The sequence below is a fragment of the Schistocerca gregaria genome, chromosome X (assembly GCF_023897955.1).
Source record: "Schistocerca gregaria isolate iqSchGreg1 chromosome X, iqSchGreg1.2, whole genome shotgun sequence".
In the NCBI taxonomy this organism is placed as follows: Eukaryota; Metazoa; Arthropoda; class Insecta; order Orthoptera; family Acrididae; genus Schistocerca; species Schistocerca gregaria.
In genome coordinates, this window is record NC_064931.1 from 130028616 (window position 1) to 130047309 (window position 18694).

The 18694-nt window shown below is 41.8% G+C and overlaps 1 protein-coding gene across 1 annotated transcript in view; it reads left to right on the forward strand.

Moving 5' to 3' along the window:
* Positions 1-18694, forward strand: part of LOC126297767 (Down syndrome cell adhesion molecule-like protein Dscam2) — a 1507668-nt gene that overhangs the window by 1422776 nt on the left and 66198 nt on the right. The window contains exon 22 of the mRNA XM_049988942.1: positions 9073-9339. Coding sequence (XP_049844899.1) covers positions 9073-9339 — 267 coding nt within the window. The remainder of the gene's footprint in view (positions 1-9072; positions 9340-18694) is intronic.

Sequence of the window (18694 nt, forward strand, 5' to 3'; positions counted from 1 at the left end):
AGTGTGGCATTTTATACACATTTTATTTATTATAGTACATTTTGTCACTTCAAAAGTAGTTTATATAGTAGAAAGCATGGACAACAAGAAAAAGAAAATTGTGGTTGTCACTGGCAGTTTGTACGCATGTACTCACCTATTTCTTGAATTGAAAGAAAAATTACACAATGCCTGTAAAATAATAGACATAACACAGTGGGTAATAACTGACAGTAACAAACATAGTAGAACCAACATTTTATTGGTGATCACGTATAGTGATGTTTTACACAACTCTTCACCACATTATACACCTCTTTCAAGAGGCTGACTTTTTCTGAGGTTATTTCTGAAATCAGTGGAGGTATTTTAAATCTGTCTTGCCAATCAAATGAAATGTGTGTTTTTCTCACCAAATGTGTTTCATTTTATTGAAATAAAATAACATCACTGATCTTAATGAAACATATATACAATTTGGCTTGCTTTCTTTATCTAAAAATAGTTCATTAAATGAGATGTTGATGTTGGTACTTAAGATTTTTGCTCACATGTTTAGAAATACAGAAGTCCTTACATTTTTTCAACTTATGTCTTTACTTACCCTTGAGTTCTCATAATTTGTCAGGGAAAAATGCTAAAACTTGTGTGGAAATCAGGGAAATATCAGAGAATTACACTTGTGGAAACTTACGGCAACCCTATACCCAGAATGAGGACACATCTGAAAAATTGATATGATGCCACTCCTGTATCCAGTATTGCTGTTGGATGCACCACTGTTGGATCTGTTCTCTGCTGCCTTGTCAAAGGAAGCTGCAGTGGTGTTTGTTGTTATGACAGCACGTGCTGCTCCAGACCTCATAACGCCATCTGTCAGTAACTTTCCTTGTTGCATAAAAGGCCATTCCCCAACTCTAAAGTATGTGACATGGTTGTAAAATCCTACATGGCCAAGTGAACAATATATCTCTTCTTCCAGGTGCTATTTGTGTGGAACTGTTGAGGTCCTGTATGGTGTTGAGTATGGTCCTCCTGAAACTACTAATTCCATATTCGTTCCACAATTGTGGTTCAAAACCATCTTCTTGCAAACAACTAACATTCAAACTTTCTTTATATCCAGAATGTAGGTACCATTGCCTCAACCTGATATCTGGGATTGCACTGAAATGCTAATAATTTGCATATCCAGGCATGTAATACACTTCATCACAGTTTAATATCTGTTGCGTACCACCTTGTGGTGTTGCAATTTAATTTCCAGAAATGTATTTTGCAGTGGATTTGACCAGATATGAGACCAATTCAACACATTATTTACAACAATATCTTCTAAGTTATAGGCACACACAAGCTAAATAATAACATGTGACAATTGCTAGTCCTTTCAGAATTACGGTAAAATGAACTGCTGGTTCTCATCAGTGTGACAGCACAAAGCATAAGGTTCTGGAGCTTATGAAAATAATAATAATAATAATAATAATAATGTATCATCCCACAACAATGGAAAACAGTTTTCTAGACAAAAAGTATTTCACTGCACCCAAATTGACAGGGGGAAGCTCATATGTGTCAAGGAACCCTGTCCCCAAGAAGTTCCCAACCATGTGGTAAAGTATACTGCAAATACATGATCACTTCAGGTAACTGTGTTTGTAAGACAGTGAGTCATTGTAACTGATCCACAAGCTCATTTAAAAATACTGTATAATGATGAGGTAAATGTGATGTATCAATTTGTAGTTAGAACCTAAGTGAGAAATTTTGAAAATATTTTTTTTGTTAAATCAGCACAAAAAGATTATAAAACAAGATGAAACTCAATTCATTACCTCAGTAAAGAACATAAAAAGGGCTATTTAAGTTCAAGGAGACAGTTTTTGTGAGTAATATTCTCAGTGCACAACTTGCAGAAGATAATTGTTGGCAATTAAAATTTTGAATTCTTCATTTAAAAATACACTCCTGGAAATGGAAAAAAGAACACATTGACACCAGTGTGTCAGACCCACCATACTTGCTCCGGACACTGCGAGAGGGCTGTACAAGCAATGATCACACGCACGGCACAGCGGACACACCAGGAACCGCGGTGTTGGCCGTCGAATGGCGCTAGCTGCGCAGCATTTGTGCACCACCGCCGTCAGTGTCAGCCAGTTTGCCGTGGCATACGGAGCTCCATCGCAGTCTTTAACACTGGTAGCATGCCGCGACAGCTTGGACGTGAACCGTATGTGCAGTTGACGGACTTTGAGCGAGGGCGTATAGTGGGCATGCGGGAGGCCGGGTGGACGTACCACCAAATTGCTCAACACGTGGGGCGTGAGGTCTCCACAGTACATCGATGTTGTCGCCAGTGGTCGGCGGAAGGTACACGCGCCCGTCAACCTGGGACCGGACCGCAGCGACGCACAGATGCACGCCAAGACCGTAGGATCCTATGCAGTGCCGTAGGGGACCGCACCGCCACTTCCCAGCATATTAGGGACACTGTTGCTCCTGGGGTATCGGCGAGGACCATTTGCAACCATCTCCATGAAGCTGGGCTACGGTCCCGCACACCATTAGGCCGTCTTCCGCTCACGCCCCAACATCGTGCAGCCCACCTCCAGTGGTGTCGCGACAGGCGTAAATGGAGGGATGAATGGAGACGTGTCGTCTTCAGCGATGAGAGTCACTTCTGCCTTAGTGCCAATGATGGTCGTATGCGTGTTTGGCGCCGTGCAGGTGAGCGCCACAATCAGGACTGCATACGACCGAGGCACAGAGGGCCAACACCCGGCATCATGGTGTGGGGAGCGATCTCCTACACTGGCCGTACACCTCTGGTGATCATCAAGGGGTCACTGAATAGTGAACGGTACATCCAAACCGTCCTCGAACCCATCGTTCTACCATTCCTAGACCGGCAAGGGAACTTGCTGTTCCAACAGGACAATGCACGTCCGCATGTATCCCGTGCCACCCAACGTGCTCTAGAAGGTGTAAGTCAACTACCCTGGCCAGCAAGATCTCCGGATCTGTCCCCCATTGAGCATGTTTGGGACTGGATGAAGCGTCGTCTCACGCGGTCTGCACGTCCAGCACGAACGCTGGTCCAACTGAGGCGCCAGGTGGAAATGGCATGGCAAGCCGTTCCACAGGACTACATCCAGCATCTCTACGATCGTCTCCATGGGAGAATAGCAGCCTGCATTGCTGCGAAAGGTGGATATACACTGTACTAGTGCCGACATTGTGCATGCTCTGTTGCCTGTGTCTATGTGCCTGTGGTTCTGTCAGTGTGATCATGTGATGTATCTGACCCCAGGAATGTGTCAATAAAGTGTCCCCTTCCTGGGACAATGAATTCATGGTGTTGTTATTTCAATTTTCAGGAGTGTACATTGTCACAGGGGCATACTACTAATGTTTAGACACTGCACAAGTTTATAAATGGCTGATTTTGAGACAAACACTCACATCATAGAGAAATAATTATTCAGACGATTGAAAGCTAAATACAAAGGGTGAGAAAATGCAGACTTACAAAGCAGTATTAAAAATCAATATCTCTAGTGATGGTTTGTCACAAGATTTTAGAACACTTGTTTAACTTCAACATAATTATGTTCCTTGAGAAATAATAGTATGAAGTAATGTTGAATGGAACAACATGAGAAATCATTAGTGGCAAAAGCAAATGGAAAAATATAAGTTGCAAGGAGTTTAAAAATGTGGAGAGTATCTGCTAAGGAGATGTCATACAATACATTAGTATAATTCTTATTTGTAGCGATACAGCATTTTAGGTCTGTATTAGTAAGCCTGACAGCAAACATTGAAGGACTTTGGCTGTGTGGTGTTAGAGTTATAACAGGTTGCCCTATAGCTCATAAACACATGTAATAATGGTTGTCAAGGAACTTAAAAGAGATTCATCAGCAGAAAGGTTATTTTCTTCTCACAAAACCTTTTTGACTAAGTTTAGGGAACCACTATTTGAGATATATTGGAACATATCTTCCAATTTCATCATTTATTTCATGCACACACCATAGGAATAAAGTAAGATAGATTAGGGTACATAGCTTATGGTAACAAACATATGCATGAATGGAGCAGAATAGGAAACAAATAATAGGCTCCTGGTATGAAGTATCTCCAACCCAGCATAATAAAGTGACTTGTAGAGTATATATATGTAGACGTACGTGTATTTGCAGAAAACTGCACACATCTACACATCTTTGTTGGCCAGTGGAAAAAGAAAGATTAGATTTAGAGAACCACAAATCAATGCAAAAAATTTCTGTTAGCTAAGTTACTCAAATAAGACAGAAGAAGATCCTGTGACCTTAGCTTTCTCACATGGTGAGAAAAGTTGATCTTCAAATAAGACCTGCCAAAAGCAAGTTTGTATATTGTGAGTGTAGTGGATAAGTGTCGAAAGGCAGGTAAGGGATGTGAGAGTGAAAACTCTGCAGCATCAAGCCTGTATTGTACATTACATGTATGTGTTTGCTGTAGATCTACCGGCTATCATGTCCTCTTGAATCATTAACTCAGGAACTGTCTTTTATGTGCCTAAATTTAGAAACAGTGTTCAATTTGTTTGCAACAGTCTTGAATGAGTATTGGGTGTCAAAGAATATTGTGACTAGATTGGTAAGAAAGGTAACAATGAACTGATGATGCACAAAATGTTCACCACCGATGTTGTACACATTCTAGCCTACATCAACATTTGATTTTTTGTCAAGATACATTTACTCATTCCATTTAAAGAAAACTGATTTAAAATCCTGTGTTATATACCATCTTACTTACACTATCGTAGTGAAACTGGAATGTTTATGTTGCTGTGAGTTGTGTTGCATGGAGTGTGCATATCAGTTGGCATCACTGGCTGGGGTGTTATGGTTGTCAGTTCAAACCTGACTACTAGCAGTTATTTGTTATTTAGTATGCATTGTTTCTGGAAGATTCTTGAAATTTTGTTATTGGGATATTCTAGAATGATCCGTGGAACAGGCAATAACCAAGCTATACTCACTGTGCAGAATGAGATCTTTGCATTTGAGAATGTGATTAGTTTTCTACCAAGGTTCAAAGAAGTTACTGGAGGAATATGTGTACAGCTGTTAATATACAATTGTGTTGTCCTGAGAATAACTATAATACTTGGCAAATTGTATTAAAACCCTTGAAAGTAAAAGTTTTGAATTTTTCCACCACTTATGTAGCAAATTTATAGCATTATTCCCATAACATGAGGTGTGTTCTAGCTTTCTTTCAAGTGTAAATATCAATGTGAGCATAGATCAGTATTCACAGAGGGGTCATTGAGCAGGAAATAGTTACACTGAAAAGCCATTTAGCAGCTGAGATTTCGTACAAAATCTTCCATCATAGAGCAAATAAACAAAGAAACAAACAAATCTCATGCACATTGAGCTGCTCACTGTTTCAGTACTGTGGCCCAGCTGGTTTGAGTGACTAGTGGGGCAAAGAAAGCAGTGAGGAGACAGAGAAGGGAGAAATTCTAGAGGATGGGATCAGGAAAGATGATAGAGACTTGCATAGGGACTAACATAGGGCAAGATAGGGACCACTAAGAAAAATGCAAAGAAAATAATAGAGGGCCAGCTCTTTAACTTGAGTAAAAAAATGGCTCTGAGCATTGTGGGACTTAACAAAAATATGGCTCTGAGCACTATGGGACTCAACTTCTGAGGTCATCAGTCCCCTTGAACTTAGAACTACTTAAAACTAACTAACCTAAGGACATCACACACATCCATGCCCGTAGCAGGATTCGAACCTGCGACTGCAGCGGTCACGTGGTGGGACTTAACATCTGAGGTCATCAGTCCCCTAGAACTTAGAACTACTTAAGCCTAACTAACCTAAGGACATCACACACAGCCATACGTGAGGCAGGATTCGAACTTGCGACCGTAGCGGTCGCGCGGTTCCAGACTAAAGTGCCTAGAACCGCTCGGCCACACTGGCTGGCCGAACTTGAGTATGGCACATGGAGCAGGTAGTTGGGAATAGGAGTGAGATGCAGACAGACAAAATGTCATACAGTTTTGCTGACAAGCAGAAAAAATCCTCAGTAGGTATGGAAATGGTAGTGAGGATGAGGTTGCCAATTGAGCAGCACAATCACACTAGAGGCAGTTGAAAAGATTCTGGCAAACTGGTTCAGTTGTTCTCCTATGTTAACTGGCTCTGAGCACTATGGGACTTAACAGCTATGGTCATCAGTCCCCTAGAACATAGAACTACTTAAACCTAACTAACCTAAGGACATCACACAACACCCAGTCATCACGAGGCAGAGAAAATCCCTGACCCTGCCGGGAATGGAACCCGAGCGCGGGAAGTGAGAACGCTGCCGCACGACCACGAGCTGTGGAGTATGTTAACTGATATTGGGGCACTTCATGTTGTTGTTCAGCAGATTCTGACCTAGTCCTCATGTGTGTAGGTAGCAGCACTGTTTTCATAAACAATAGTGATTGTATGACATAGGATTTCTGCCATATTAATATCCATCTACAAGCCCCGCAGCAGTAACTCCTGCCCAACATGATATCCAAAGCCTTCTCAGATCCCTATATTAGTCCAAAAGTCTCTCTTCTGAATCTGTTTCTCGTGTTACTATTAGAACTTGCTGCTTCACAGCAGCCATAAACACAACCTCATAGGATGCCACATTATAGTGTTACTGTAGTACCACTGCAAGAGCCTTTGCGTTTGTTGGCCATCTTCAGCATGTTGCTATAGGACATGCTCCTAAACTGAAGTCTCAGCACTTCTTACCCTTTATCACCTGCACAATGCTTGTCAGTGTTGATGCCACCTCTCTCTGTGCTAATATCTTCAATCCCCTTGCTCTTGCTGCTATTGAACCCTAAAGCTCTCAGTGGTTAGCTGATTCCAAACCTGCCACCTACTTCCTGATAACCATGAGTAAGTACACTTTCATTCATCATTACTTCTCCTTTGAAGACATAACTACAAATACATCCATAGTACTACAATTAGGACTTGTATGGCATTTTTGTACGTTGACATCTTTATGCTCCCAATTCAAGATGAAGACAACATATAATTACTCCTCCAGAATCACAAAACTTTCTGTCTCATGTTTTCACTTTATCTTCCTCACCTCAGTAAGCCACCTTCTTTAATATTTTCTTGACCACATGGCTCCATAAAAACTTAGGTTTATTTTAAACCAACTGTTTTTCAATAGTATCAGAAGTTCAAAAGCTGCTACACACTACACATCCCAGATTCCCTCTTGGTGATACATGGATGTTTAATCTGTAATGAACAGTATGCTGAAGGTGTGCCTAAGGCTTTCACAAACTGGCTCATGCCCTCAAGTCCTTACCTTGTCCCCTAACAGAATTCCCATATCTTATCCCCACATACACTCAATACTTCTCAGACATTTGTGTAGCAACCATGGGGGAGGAACACCCCTTTCTGCCACACAATTCCATCAGGTTTAGAACAATTGACCAACTTTCTATGGCAAGGCTATGATTATCCCTAATTGTGCGCTAAAATAAAATACATTCTTGACAGTTCTGTTTCCACCATAATTTATATAACCCTCAGAATGCCTCAAGTATATGCTACTCCTTTACCAATCACCTCACCTGCTTCGTATGTTACACGTATACAGAAGACTCAGGTGGAAGATTTGTTCTATACATCTGCCCACTACCACCAGTGCATTCCTCTTACTCACATTTCCTACACCAAAAAAAGTAGACAACATGTAGAAGCAGCCACGTCATCACCAACTTTGCAACAACAACTGCACAGTACTCTATGTGGGTATGGTTATCAACTAGTTATTCACACACATAAACAAACATTGCCAAACTGTGGGCCATCTGGACTGCCCAGTTGTACATCACATCAATCAGGTTAATGTGGTTGACTTCAATGGCTCCTCCATAACACATATCATCTAGATCTTCTTGCCTAACACAATCTCTTCGAAACATCTTTAATTATGCAGCTGGAAATTGTGCCTCCAATATACCATTCCTTGTTTCTGTAGCAGCCCTGGTCTCAATCTTTGCCATTCTCTGTAATCCATCTGCCTTTACTCTTGCTGTTGTTCCCTCTCCATTCCACCTTCTTGCCATCCACATCTTCACACTTTCCTGGTAGTTTTCTATTCCACTATAAACCACTCATCTCTTTCTTTATGACTTTCTCTCTCTCTCAGGATTCTCCAACTCTCTCCTATAATACTTCCTTAGCATTGTTCTGAGCAGCATCTGTGCTCCTCCCCCCTTTTTTCCCATGGGTGCCAGATGCTTCCCTTGCAATCATCTACTCATTCCACACCCTTGAAGTCTTTCTTTGCCCACTCCTCCCCCCCCCCTCCCACCCCACCCCCACCCCTTCCTCACCACCCTACTCCACAACGTTTTCTTATAATGCCCAGATATCTATCCACCCTATTCAAGACAGTGCTGCAACCCCCAGTTGATCCACAGCACTAAGAAAGTGAAACATAGAAAACGAGGTAGAGGTAGACAGAGAGATAGATAGATAGATAGATAGATAGACAGAGATAGAGATAGAGAGAGATAGAGAGAGATAGAGAGAGAGAGAGAGAGAGAGAGAGAGAGAGAGAGTGTTCTTTATTTGATATGTAGAAATGTATCTCATGTATGTATTTATAATTCTTCACTAAGCAGAGGAGCACAGTCATTAGAGCACTGGACTTGCATTTGGGGGGGAGGATGGTACAAATCTGCTCGTATCATGCTGGATTAGGTTTGCCATGATTTCCCGAAATTGCTTAAGGCAAATACCGGGATGGTTCCTTTGCAAATTTTTGAGTCAATTCTTTTCAAAGTTAGTGTCAAAAATTATTTTCCATCCATTATGTAATGTAATTTCAGGATTTCTGAATTGATTTAAACACCTTAGCTACTAAGAAAATATTGGCTAAGAAATTATTGCTGTTTGCTGTGTATATTAAGTAATAACATCTGTACCCCAATTCTTAATTTTAAAGGTTTTTTTTCCAGCAGCTGTTAGTAATTTTAAGGTTGTTATTTTCAGTACCTGCTGCAATTGTGTCATTTGGTGACACTGTATCGGTTCGGAGGAGAGGATCCATTCAGTTACCTTGCGTAGCAGTTGGAATACCCTCACCTGAGCGATCTTGGACAGCTCATGAAAATCCTGTCATGGGAAATGCATTCTCTGTTCAGCATGATGGCACTTTGCATATAAGTGATGTGCAGAAGCATCATGAGGAGAATTACACTTGCACTGTAACCAATTCTGAGGGAGAAGATCATATTTCCTATTTCCTTCAGGTTTTAGGTAAATAATAAAAATTCAAAAGCTATAGCAGTTTTTAGGTACATTTTCAACCTTATTTTGCTAACACAGAATATCAATACAGTTTTTCAATTAGGTCTTACTTAAAGTACACAATGAAGGTAGGTATCCTGAAAGAAAGAAATCACTGAAAATAACTTTTTAAATGTTACAAATGTAACAATCAGAACTTAAATAAATATTTCAAGTTATGACATATTATATCTACAATTTATTGTTGTAGTATCCTCAGACATTTGTAATGAAACTAGTATCTATTACATGATCATTTATATTTAAAATTTTGCTTGTGGACTTATTTGTCTGTAACTTTCTAATTTGTTTATATGATACAAGAAATATGGAAAGTAACTCAAGAACTGACCAAGCTTCAGGTGCAGATTAACAGAACAGGAGTTTATGCATAAATATGAGGATGAGGAAGACTAAAAAGCCGATTTAAATGGTGTTCACAATAAAAGTTAAACTATAATGTGTTCATTAACCTGGACTGGATTGGATGCAGTTTAATAAATTGAACAATAAACTGTTATTAATTCTGGTACTGTCACATTCCATTACATGTGCTGTCAGAAAATACTAAGTAAATTTTGTTGAAATAAAGCTATTAAATTAGTTTCTTTTTAGTAGTAAAACATATCACAGTTATTAATATCCTTAGCAGTGCCTAAGTACCAACACAGTTGTAAAGGGCTCTTATTTGATGATCTATGTCTACTCAAAATGCCTTTGAGTGGACCAGCTTAGCTGTATCCTTTGCCTAGGGTTAGCCTACTTACCACATCCATAAATGAGGAACATCCTACCCACAATCCTTTCCATTACCCTCAAAGTGGTATTCCACTATCCACTTAATTTACAAAATATCCTAGTCCATCCTTGAACCACACTCACTGCCAACCACTTGCCACATGGTGCATATACCTGTGAAAGGCCAAAGTGCAAGACCTGCCCAGTGCACTCACCCAACACATCCTACTGCAGTCCTGTCATAGGCATATTCTACATCTACATCTACATAGGTACTCTACAAGCCACCATATGGTGTTTGGTGGAGGGTATCCTGTGGCACAACTTGTCATTTTGCCTCCTGTTCCATTTGCATATAGAGTGAGGGAAAAACAACTGTCTTTATGGTGCTGTATGAGCCCTATTTTCTCATATCTTCTCTTCATGGTTCTTATGCATGATGTATGTTGGTGGCAGTAGAATCATTCAGTAGTCAGCTTCAAATGCTAGTTCTCTAAATTTTCTCAATAGTGTTTCTCAAAAAGAAGTTGCCTTCATTCAGGGATTCCAATTTGAGTTCCTGAAGTATCTCTGTAATACTTACGTGTTGTTCTGACCTACCGGTCACAAATCTAGCAGCCCACCTCTGAATTTTTTTAATCTCTTCCTTCAATTGCCCTGGTACAGATACCAAACACTTGAGCAGTACTCAAGAATAGGTCACACCAACATCCTAATTACGATCTCCTTTACAGGTGAATCACTCTTTCCTAAAATTCTCCCAATAAACTGAAGTCAACCATTTGCCTCCTTACCACAGTTTTCACATGATCGTTCCACCTATTTTGCTTTGCAGTGTTATGCTCAGATATTTAAATGACCTAATCATCCACATTAACTTACACTTTTCCTCATTTAGGGCTATCTGCCATTCATCACACCGATCGGAACTTTTGTCTAACTTGTCTTGTATCTTAAAACAGTCACTCAACTACAACACCTTACCATACACCATGGCATCATCAGCAAACAACCACAGATTGCTGTCCAACCTGTCTGCCAAATCAGTTATGTATATAGAGAACAATAGCGGTCCTGTCACATTCCCTGGGGCACTTCTGACGATACCCTTGTCTCTGATGAACACTCGCCATTGAGGATAACATACTGAGTTCTACTGTATATGAAGTTTTTGAGCCACTCGCATATCTATGAACTTTTTCCATATGCTCGTAACTTCGTTAACAACCTGCAATGGGTCACCATGTCAAATGTTTTCCAGAAATCTGGAAATATGGTATCCATAGTTTTCAGTATGTCATGTGAGAAAAGGGCAAGCTGAGTTTCACACAAGCAGAGCTTTCTAAAACCATGCTGATTCTTGGACATAAGCTTCATAGCCTTAATATAGTTTATTATATTTGAACTGAGAATATGTTCAACGATTTTGTAGCAAACAGAAGTTAGGGATATAGGTCTGTAATTTTGAGGGCCCGTTCTTTTACCTTTCGTATATACTAGAGTCACCTGCACTTTTTTCCAGTTGCTTGGGACTTTGTGCTGGGTGAGAGATTCATGATAAATGCAAGCTAGGCAAGGGACCAATTCTGCAGAGTACTCAGTAAAATTGAACTGGGATTCCATCCGGGCCTGGTGATTTATTTGTTTTCAAATCTTTCAGCTGTTTCTCTATGCTAGGTATGCTTATTTCTTTGTCATCCATGCAGGAGTCTGTCTGAAGGTCAAATGATGGTATGTTTGCTCAGTTCTCCTGTATGAACAATTTCTTGAATGTGTAATTTAAAACTTTGGCTTTCATTTTTCTATCTTCAACTGCCTCACCAGACCGGACAACCAGGGACTGGAAGAGCTTTAGACCTGCTTCGTGATTTTACGTACAACCAGAATTTTCTCAGGTCTTCTTCCAGATCTTTTGCTAAGGTGTAACAGAGGTAATTGTTATATGCTTCATGCATAGATCTTTTCACAGATGCAGGAATCTCTACTAACCTTTGCTTATTGTCATTTGCACATCTCCTTTCGAACCTAGATTTCAACAACCTCTGCTTCCTCAGCATCCACCGAATTTCATTTTTAAACCATGATGGGTCTTTTCCAGCCTTTATCCACTTACTAGGCACATAACACTCCAGACCACAATTTATAGTCTGCTTAAACTTTGACCATAATTCCTCTACATCCACTTTACTGGAACCAAGTGATGCCAATTCACTGTCCAAGTGAAATGCTAATAACTGGTTATCTGCTCTATCTAACAGAAACACTCTCCTAGCCTTTTTGACTGATTTATGAACTTTCGCAATCATAGTTGCTATAATGCCTTCATGATCGTCAATCCCCATTTCTACACTGGCATTGTTGACATGGTCTAGCCTAGTTTTTAGCTATAAGGTCTAAGATATTTCCATTACATGTAGGCTGCTGAGGTAGCTGCTCAAGAGAATTTTCAGAAAATGTTCAAAAGTGTTTCGCATGACTGTCTGTATCCCCCACCTGGCGCAATGAATTTTTGGACATCCCAGTCTATACTCAGCAGGCTAAAGTCGCCTCCAATTAGTGTTGCGTGATATGGGTATTTAAGTGCTATTGACCATAGACTTTCTTTGAATGACTCTAGAACTGTCATAGTGGATTCACATGGCCGGTAAAAACCTACACCTGTTATACATGGCCAGATGACTTCACTGTCACACTCAACTTCGACCTCAATAGAGACAATATTTTTGTCAGCTGCAATGAACTCTCCCCCCTCCTGTGGCCTCTAATCTGTCTTTCCAATAAATGTTCCATGACTCATTAAATATCTCATATTCTGTCATATCAGAGGCAGTCCACCTTGAAAGCAGTAATATCATATAACATCTCTGCTGATACTTCTGCACAACATCTTATGTTAAAATGGCATTGCACCAGGTTTTTCTTTTGCTGTCATGTCTCACTACGCTAGTGCACATGCCTCACAAACTATTGGACCAAGACAGCTGAGTTGCAGCACCTAGAGATAGTTTTCCAGAAGAATGATTACAATCAGCACCAGACCCAGCATCCTATAAAACCAAAGGTATCAGGGCTACAACATGCAGCTGAGAAGGGAAACCTGTTTGTGATGACATGTATTATGTACGTTGCTAACACACTGATGAAAATTGGGAGACTGCTCTGGATAGACACACACACACACACACACCACACACACACAGATATAACACCCACTGTGACCCACCAGGGTAGCCGAGAGCGGTAATATGCTGCTTCCTGGATTCGGGTAGGCATGCCGGCCCTGGATCGAATCCATTTTAGGCACCTTTCCACATCCCACTAGGTGAATACCAGACTCGTCCCCACGTTCCGCCTCAGTTACATGACTCGCAGACATTTGAAAACATTTGCACTATTCTGTGCCTTACACTAGATGAAGACAGCTTTGGTACACTCATTCCCTCATTCCATCCCGGAGGGAGGGGGTGGGGGGAGGGTCGAGGTGGTGGCAGGAAGGGCATCTGACCACCCTCTGCAACTAACACTGCAAAATCAATAGCAACGCAGCCAGCCCCACGTGACATGGGACAAAGGCTGCAAGAAAGAAAGAAAAGAAATTATGTCACCCACTGTGCAAGACAAAAGCCTTGTTGAGGTCTCCCCCAGGGGGCTCAGCATTTAGTTGCTGGGTACAGGCTTGACGACCCTGGGGTCCCTGAGGTGGGCACTGGGAAGCACCGCCAGTCTTCAATACTATAAGCTCTGAGCGTGCTTCAACGACCACCGTAAGGCATGATGGTGGAATGTTGTACGGTACAGAACCCGGTGATCTTGCTTAACTGCCTGGGTTGCGAGGATGGTATAAACCTCTATAAAACATTCCTCAATCTCAAGGTGTGCTGCACGCCAAGGAGATGCATGGCTGTTGAGGTAGAACAGTTGCTAGTGGGCGAGCTCTGGGGAACCTGTCAACCCAGTTGTATTAGGCTTACCCAGGCAAGCGGGTCTCTGTTTGGGTGGACATTCCTTTCCCTAGCTGCTCATGGGACCACCATGAAAAGAAATATGAATCGTGCTCAAGCATGAGTCTCTAAGAATGGAAAGTTCAATGCTTTAAAGTATGACCCCCAATTGTTCCTTTCCCCACCCACACCAGGGGAGGAATGGCAGTTTAAATTACCTGGTGAGATGCTTTCTCCTCGATTTCTGGTTTGCAGCTGAACAGATGGGGACTCATTTCTGACCACAAAGCCTCAGTTTTTTGCGGAAAATTTAGAGGACAAGTTTGGAGAAGTTGAGGGCATGTCTAAAATGAGGTCTGGAGCAGTCCTCATACAAACAGCATCCCCAGCACAGTCACGGGCATTGCTTGCTTGTGACAAGTTTGGTGAAGTTGCAGCCTCCATTACGCCACATAAAAGCCTCAATATGGTTCAGGGACTTATTTTTCATCGTGACCTGTTGTTGCAGTCTGACAATGAGCTCTGTGCAAATCTGGAATGCCGTAGTGTCCACTTTGTATGACGTGTCTTCAGGGGACCTAAAGATAGTAGGGTTGCCACTAGTGCCTTCATCTTGGCTTTCGAGGGTGACACCTGCCCAAGAAGGTCAAGAAGATGATATATCGATGTGATGTTTAGCCTTACGTCACTCCTCCCATGCGCTGCTTTAAGTGCTGGGGGTTTGCTCATATGTCATCGAGATGTGACACCAACCCTACCTGTCGGGATTGTGGATGTGCCTCCCACCCCAACGTCTCGTGTTCGTCGCCCCCCGTTTGTGTCAACTGTGGAAGGAAACATTCACCTTGCTTATCAAAAAGAATAGAAGATTATGGAGTATAAGACCTTGGACAGGCTCACTTACACAGAGGCTAAACGCAAGTACGATCGACTTTACCCTGTGCGCATTTCATCGACGTATGCTGCAGCAACTTCGATGTCACCATCCGTGGTGATGAGCCCCCAAGCTCAGCCACTTTCTGTGGGCCCTCCATCCCGGCCGTCTATTCCTGCCGCCCTGGTAGTTGGGGGATCACCCTCTTCTGTTGCTCCCCTGTTTTCAACATCGGGAGTAACAACCCCTCCTTCTTTGGGGACATCAGTCCCTACCTCTGCGCTGGAGGAGTGCCCGCCTCCTCCGGCTCCCCTCGCGCGGTAGGGATCGCTTGGCGCCCTCCCTTCCATGGTTACTGCCCCTCCAAATGTTAGCCAGTGGGTGAAAAAGCCACTACCTGAGGGCCATAGGGCTTTCAGGTCTTCCTCGGTCCATGAGGCTGGGTCGGAAAAGCCCACCCAGCCTGATAAACCGAAGGACAAATGGGACCCTACCAAAAAGAAGAAAAAGCAAAAGGAGAAGGACATAGAGACAGAAAAGGAGGTCACCACTGCACCTGAAGATGATGTGGAGCATCTAGCATCCACTCAGGAGCTAGTTGTTGCTTGACCTGCAGCTCCTATGGAAGTTGATCAGGCTAGTTCGCAATCGGTGATGGCCAGTGCTTCTAAGGCGTGACCTATCCATCAGAGCAGGGATTTGACAGTATGTGCCCCCATTTTCACACTCAATGTTCCCACTAATTAGCTCCACCAACTGTATCTGCAAACCCTACTGCAGGGCATACGATGTTTAGTGAATCACCATCTCCCAATGGTTCCAACCAGCACCGGTGCAATGTCCATGAGATCAGCAATCATCAGCACCATTTCTGGCTCCATAAACAGCAGTGCCAAGGTCAAGCCAGTCATGGAATTGGAACAGCCCATCCTTGCACACATTTGTGCTGGCAGTTGAAAAGGCTATCTTGTTCAAGTCACCAGTCATACATCCTGTGTCAATCCAAGTTATCAGATGAATTTGCAATTGCGAATAATGACCACCATCACCTGTAGAATGGAATGACAATAATGAAAATTTGTCCCAGTCTGGCAGAAATTTTCATTGTTATAATTCCATTCTACAGCTGATGCCAGTCATTATTCCCAATTGCAAATTCATCTGATGAGTTTCATAATGGCTATGGTCACCGCAGTGCATTGTCATCAGAATAACACAGGCACTGCAATATCGTATTTATCTGCCGATAACAGGCCTGTGACTTTTCAAGCACAATGTCTGATCTGAATGGGAATACACATAAGGCATGTGTGAGTACAGATTGTAGATGTTTGGTTGACGACATATGGAAGTTTGGGTCTGGCCGTGAGTTGTGCACGGATAGCCAAATGGTAAGGCGACTGTTTGCGATAAGCAGGAAATCCGGGTTCGTGTTCCAGTCCTGCCCAAATTTTTGTTGTCGTCATTCTGTTCTACAGCTGATGGTAGTCATTATTCGCAACTGCCAATTCATCTGATGAATTTTGTAATCGCTGTGGTCGCTGCAGTGCATTGTCATCAGAATAACACAGGTACTGCAACATCGTAGCACTCCAAGTTATTCCCTACCACACCCACTATAACTATCTGTTCATCTTCAGTTAAACTATTACTTTAGACCTTAATTCCTTTAACATCTGACTGACCACCAATGTTCTGATTTTGTGACCTTTCCATTGCAATAATAGAGGTTGTTTTTCCAACCCCAGTAGATATTTACTATGTTTAACTTAGTGAAATGTTATGTTTGTTACTTTAACACAATTCAAGGGGTTAGGTACTGTATATATTTTACATATTTCAGTTTTAGGTTCTATTTTTATAATCTCCTCCAAATATGCTACATTTTGTATCATATTACTACTGTTATGCATTTTTATGCCAGATTGTTCACATGATCATTTAGCATTTTCATATAGCCCAATACTACATACATTTATTGTTATTGGTTGTGGTTCATGATTTATAGATATACTCATTTTGTTCTTCAGTTAGTTAAAGCAAGACAGCAGTATTAACAAATCAAATGTTCTATGATTAAACTAAAGATTATTCATTCTTTTTCGAGATGTTGGCAGTGTGTGTCTTTGAAGTCATTAAATTTGACTATAAATGTTATCAGTCAATGTTTATACACATTTTTTTATTGGCTGTAGTGGTTTCAACTCTTTAGCCATTTTCAGTAGCCAAAAATGCTTCTTGGCTAATGGCTGCTTCAAAACATAGCAAGAGTGAGCAATCTTCAAGATTCCTATCAGAGGGCTCCAACATCCAGTAGGAGCCTTCAGTATGTGGTAAATCTTACTGCATTTTGATGCAGCCATCAGCTAAGAGGCATTATGGGCTACTGAAAATGTTTAAATTGTTGAAACCTATTCACACAGTAAACAGCATTTGTGTTTGCATTGATTGATAATGCTTATAGTTAAAGTTTATTCAGTCTCCTTTTTCTCCTCAGAGTATAGTATTTTTTAAGGCCATATCACTGTCAAGATGCTTAATATATACTGTATGTAATAGTAGCCTTTTACATCTTATTTCTTGTAATCAGAAGCACCATTCCCATTATTAGCCTCTTCCTTAAATTACAACAAAAATTTATGTCAAATAGGCTGAAATATATCTCATTTTCAAATTTATTTACTGTAAGCATTTTTACTTCCAAAAGACAATTAAGAATGATATGAATCTTAGTTGCACATTGCATGTAGAAACAAATAAAGAAACATCATATGAAAAGTACTATCATCTAAAAGCTGAAACATAACTTCCTGATACATTAAAAGTATGCCTGTTTTGAGAATAGTTTATTTTCTTACACAGTGACACACAAGGTCAATTACTGTGCCTGACCTGGACTCAAAGCTTTGTCTTTCATGGCCGGCACTATTCCAACCTGAGCCATTCAAACATTTGCCATTACTCACTCAAAGTTTCATTCAGTTAATATATTTACACTCCTGGAAATGGAAAAAAGAACACATTGACACCGGTGTGCTACGGTCCCGCACACCGTTAGGCCGTCTTCCGCTTACGCCCCAACATCGTGCAGCCCACCTCCAGTGGTGTCGCGACAGGCGTGAATGGAGGGATGAATAGAAACGTGTCGTCTTCAGCGATGAGAGTCGCTTCTGCCTTGGTGCCAGTGATGGTTGTATGCGTGTTTGGCGCCGTGCAGGTGAGCGCCACAATAAGGACTGCATACGACCGAAGCACACAGGGCCAACACCCGGCATCATGGTGTGGGGAGCGATCTCCTACACTGGCCGTACACCTCTGGTGATCATCGAGGGGTCACTGAATAGTGAACGGTACATCCAAACCGTCCTCGAACCGTTCTACCATTCCTAGACCAGAAAGGGAACTTGCTGTTCCAACAGGATAATGCACGTCCGCATGCATCCCGTGCCACCCAACGTGCTCTAGAAGGTGTAAGTCAACTACCCTGGCCAGCAAGATCTCTGGATCTGTCCCCCATTGAGCATGTTTGGGACTGGATGAAGCGTCATCTCACGCGGTGTGCTGGTCCAACTGAGGCGCCAGGTGGAAATGGCATGGAAAGCCATTCCACAGGACTACATCCAGCATCTCTACGATCGTCTCCATGGGAGAATAGCAGCCTGCATTGCTGCGAAAGGTGGATATACACTGTACTAGTGCCGACATTGTGCATGCTCTGTTGCCTGTGTCTATGTGCCTGTGGTTCTGTCAGTGTGATCATGTGATGTATCTG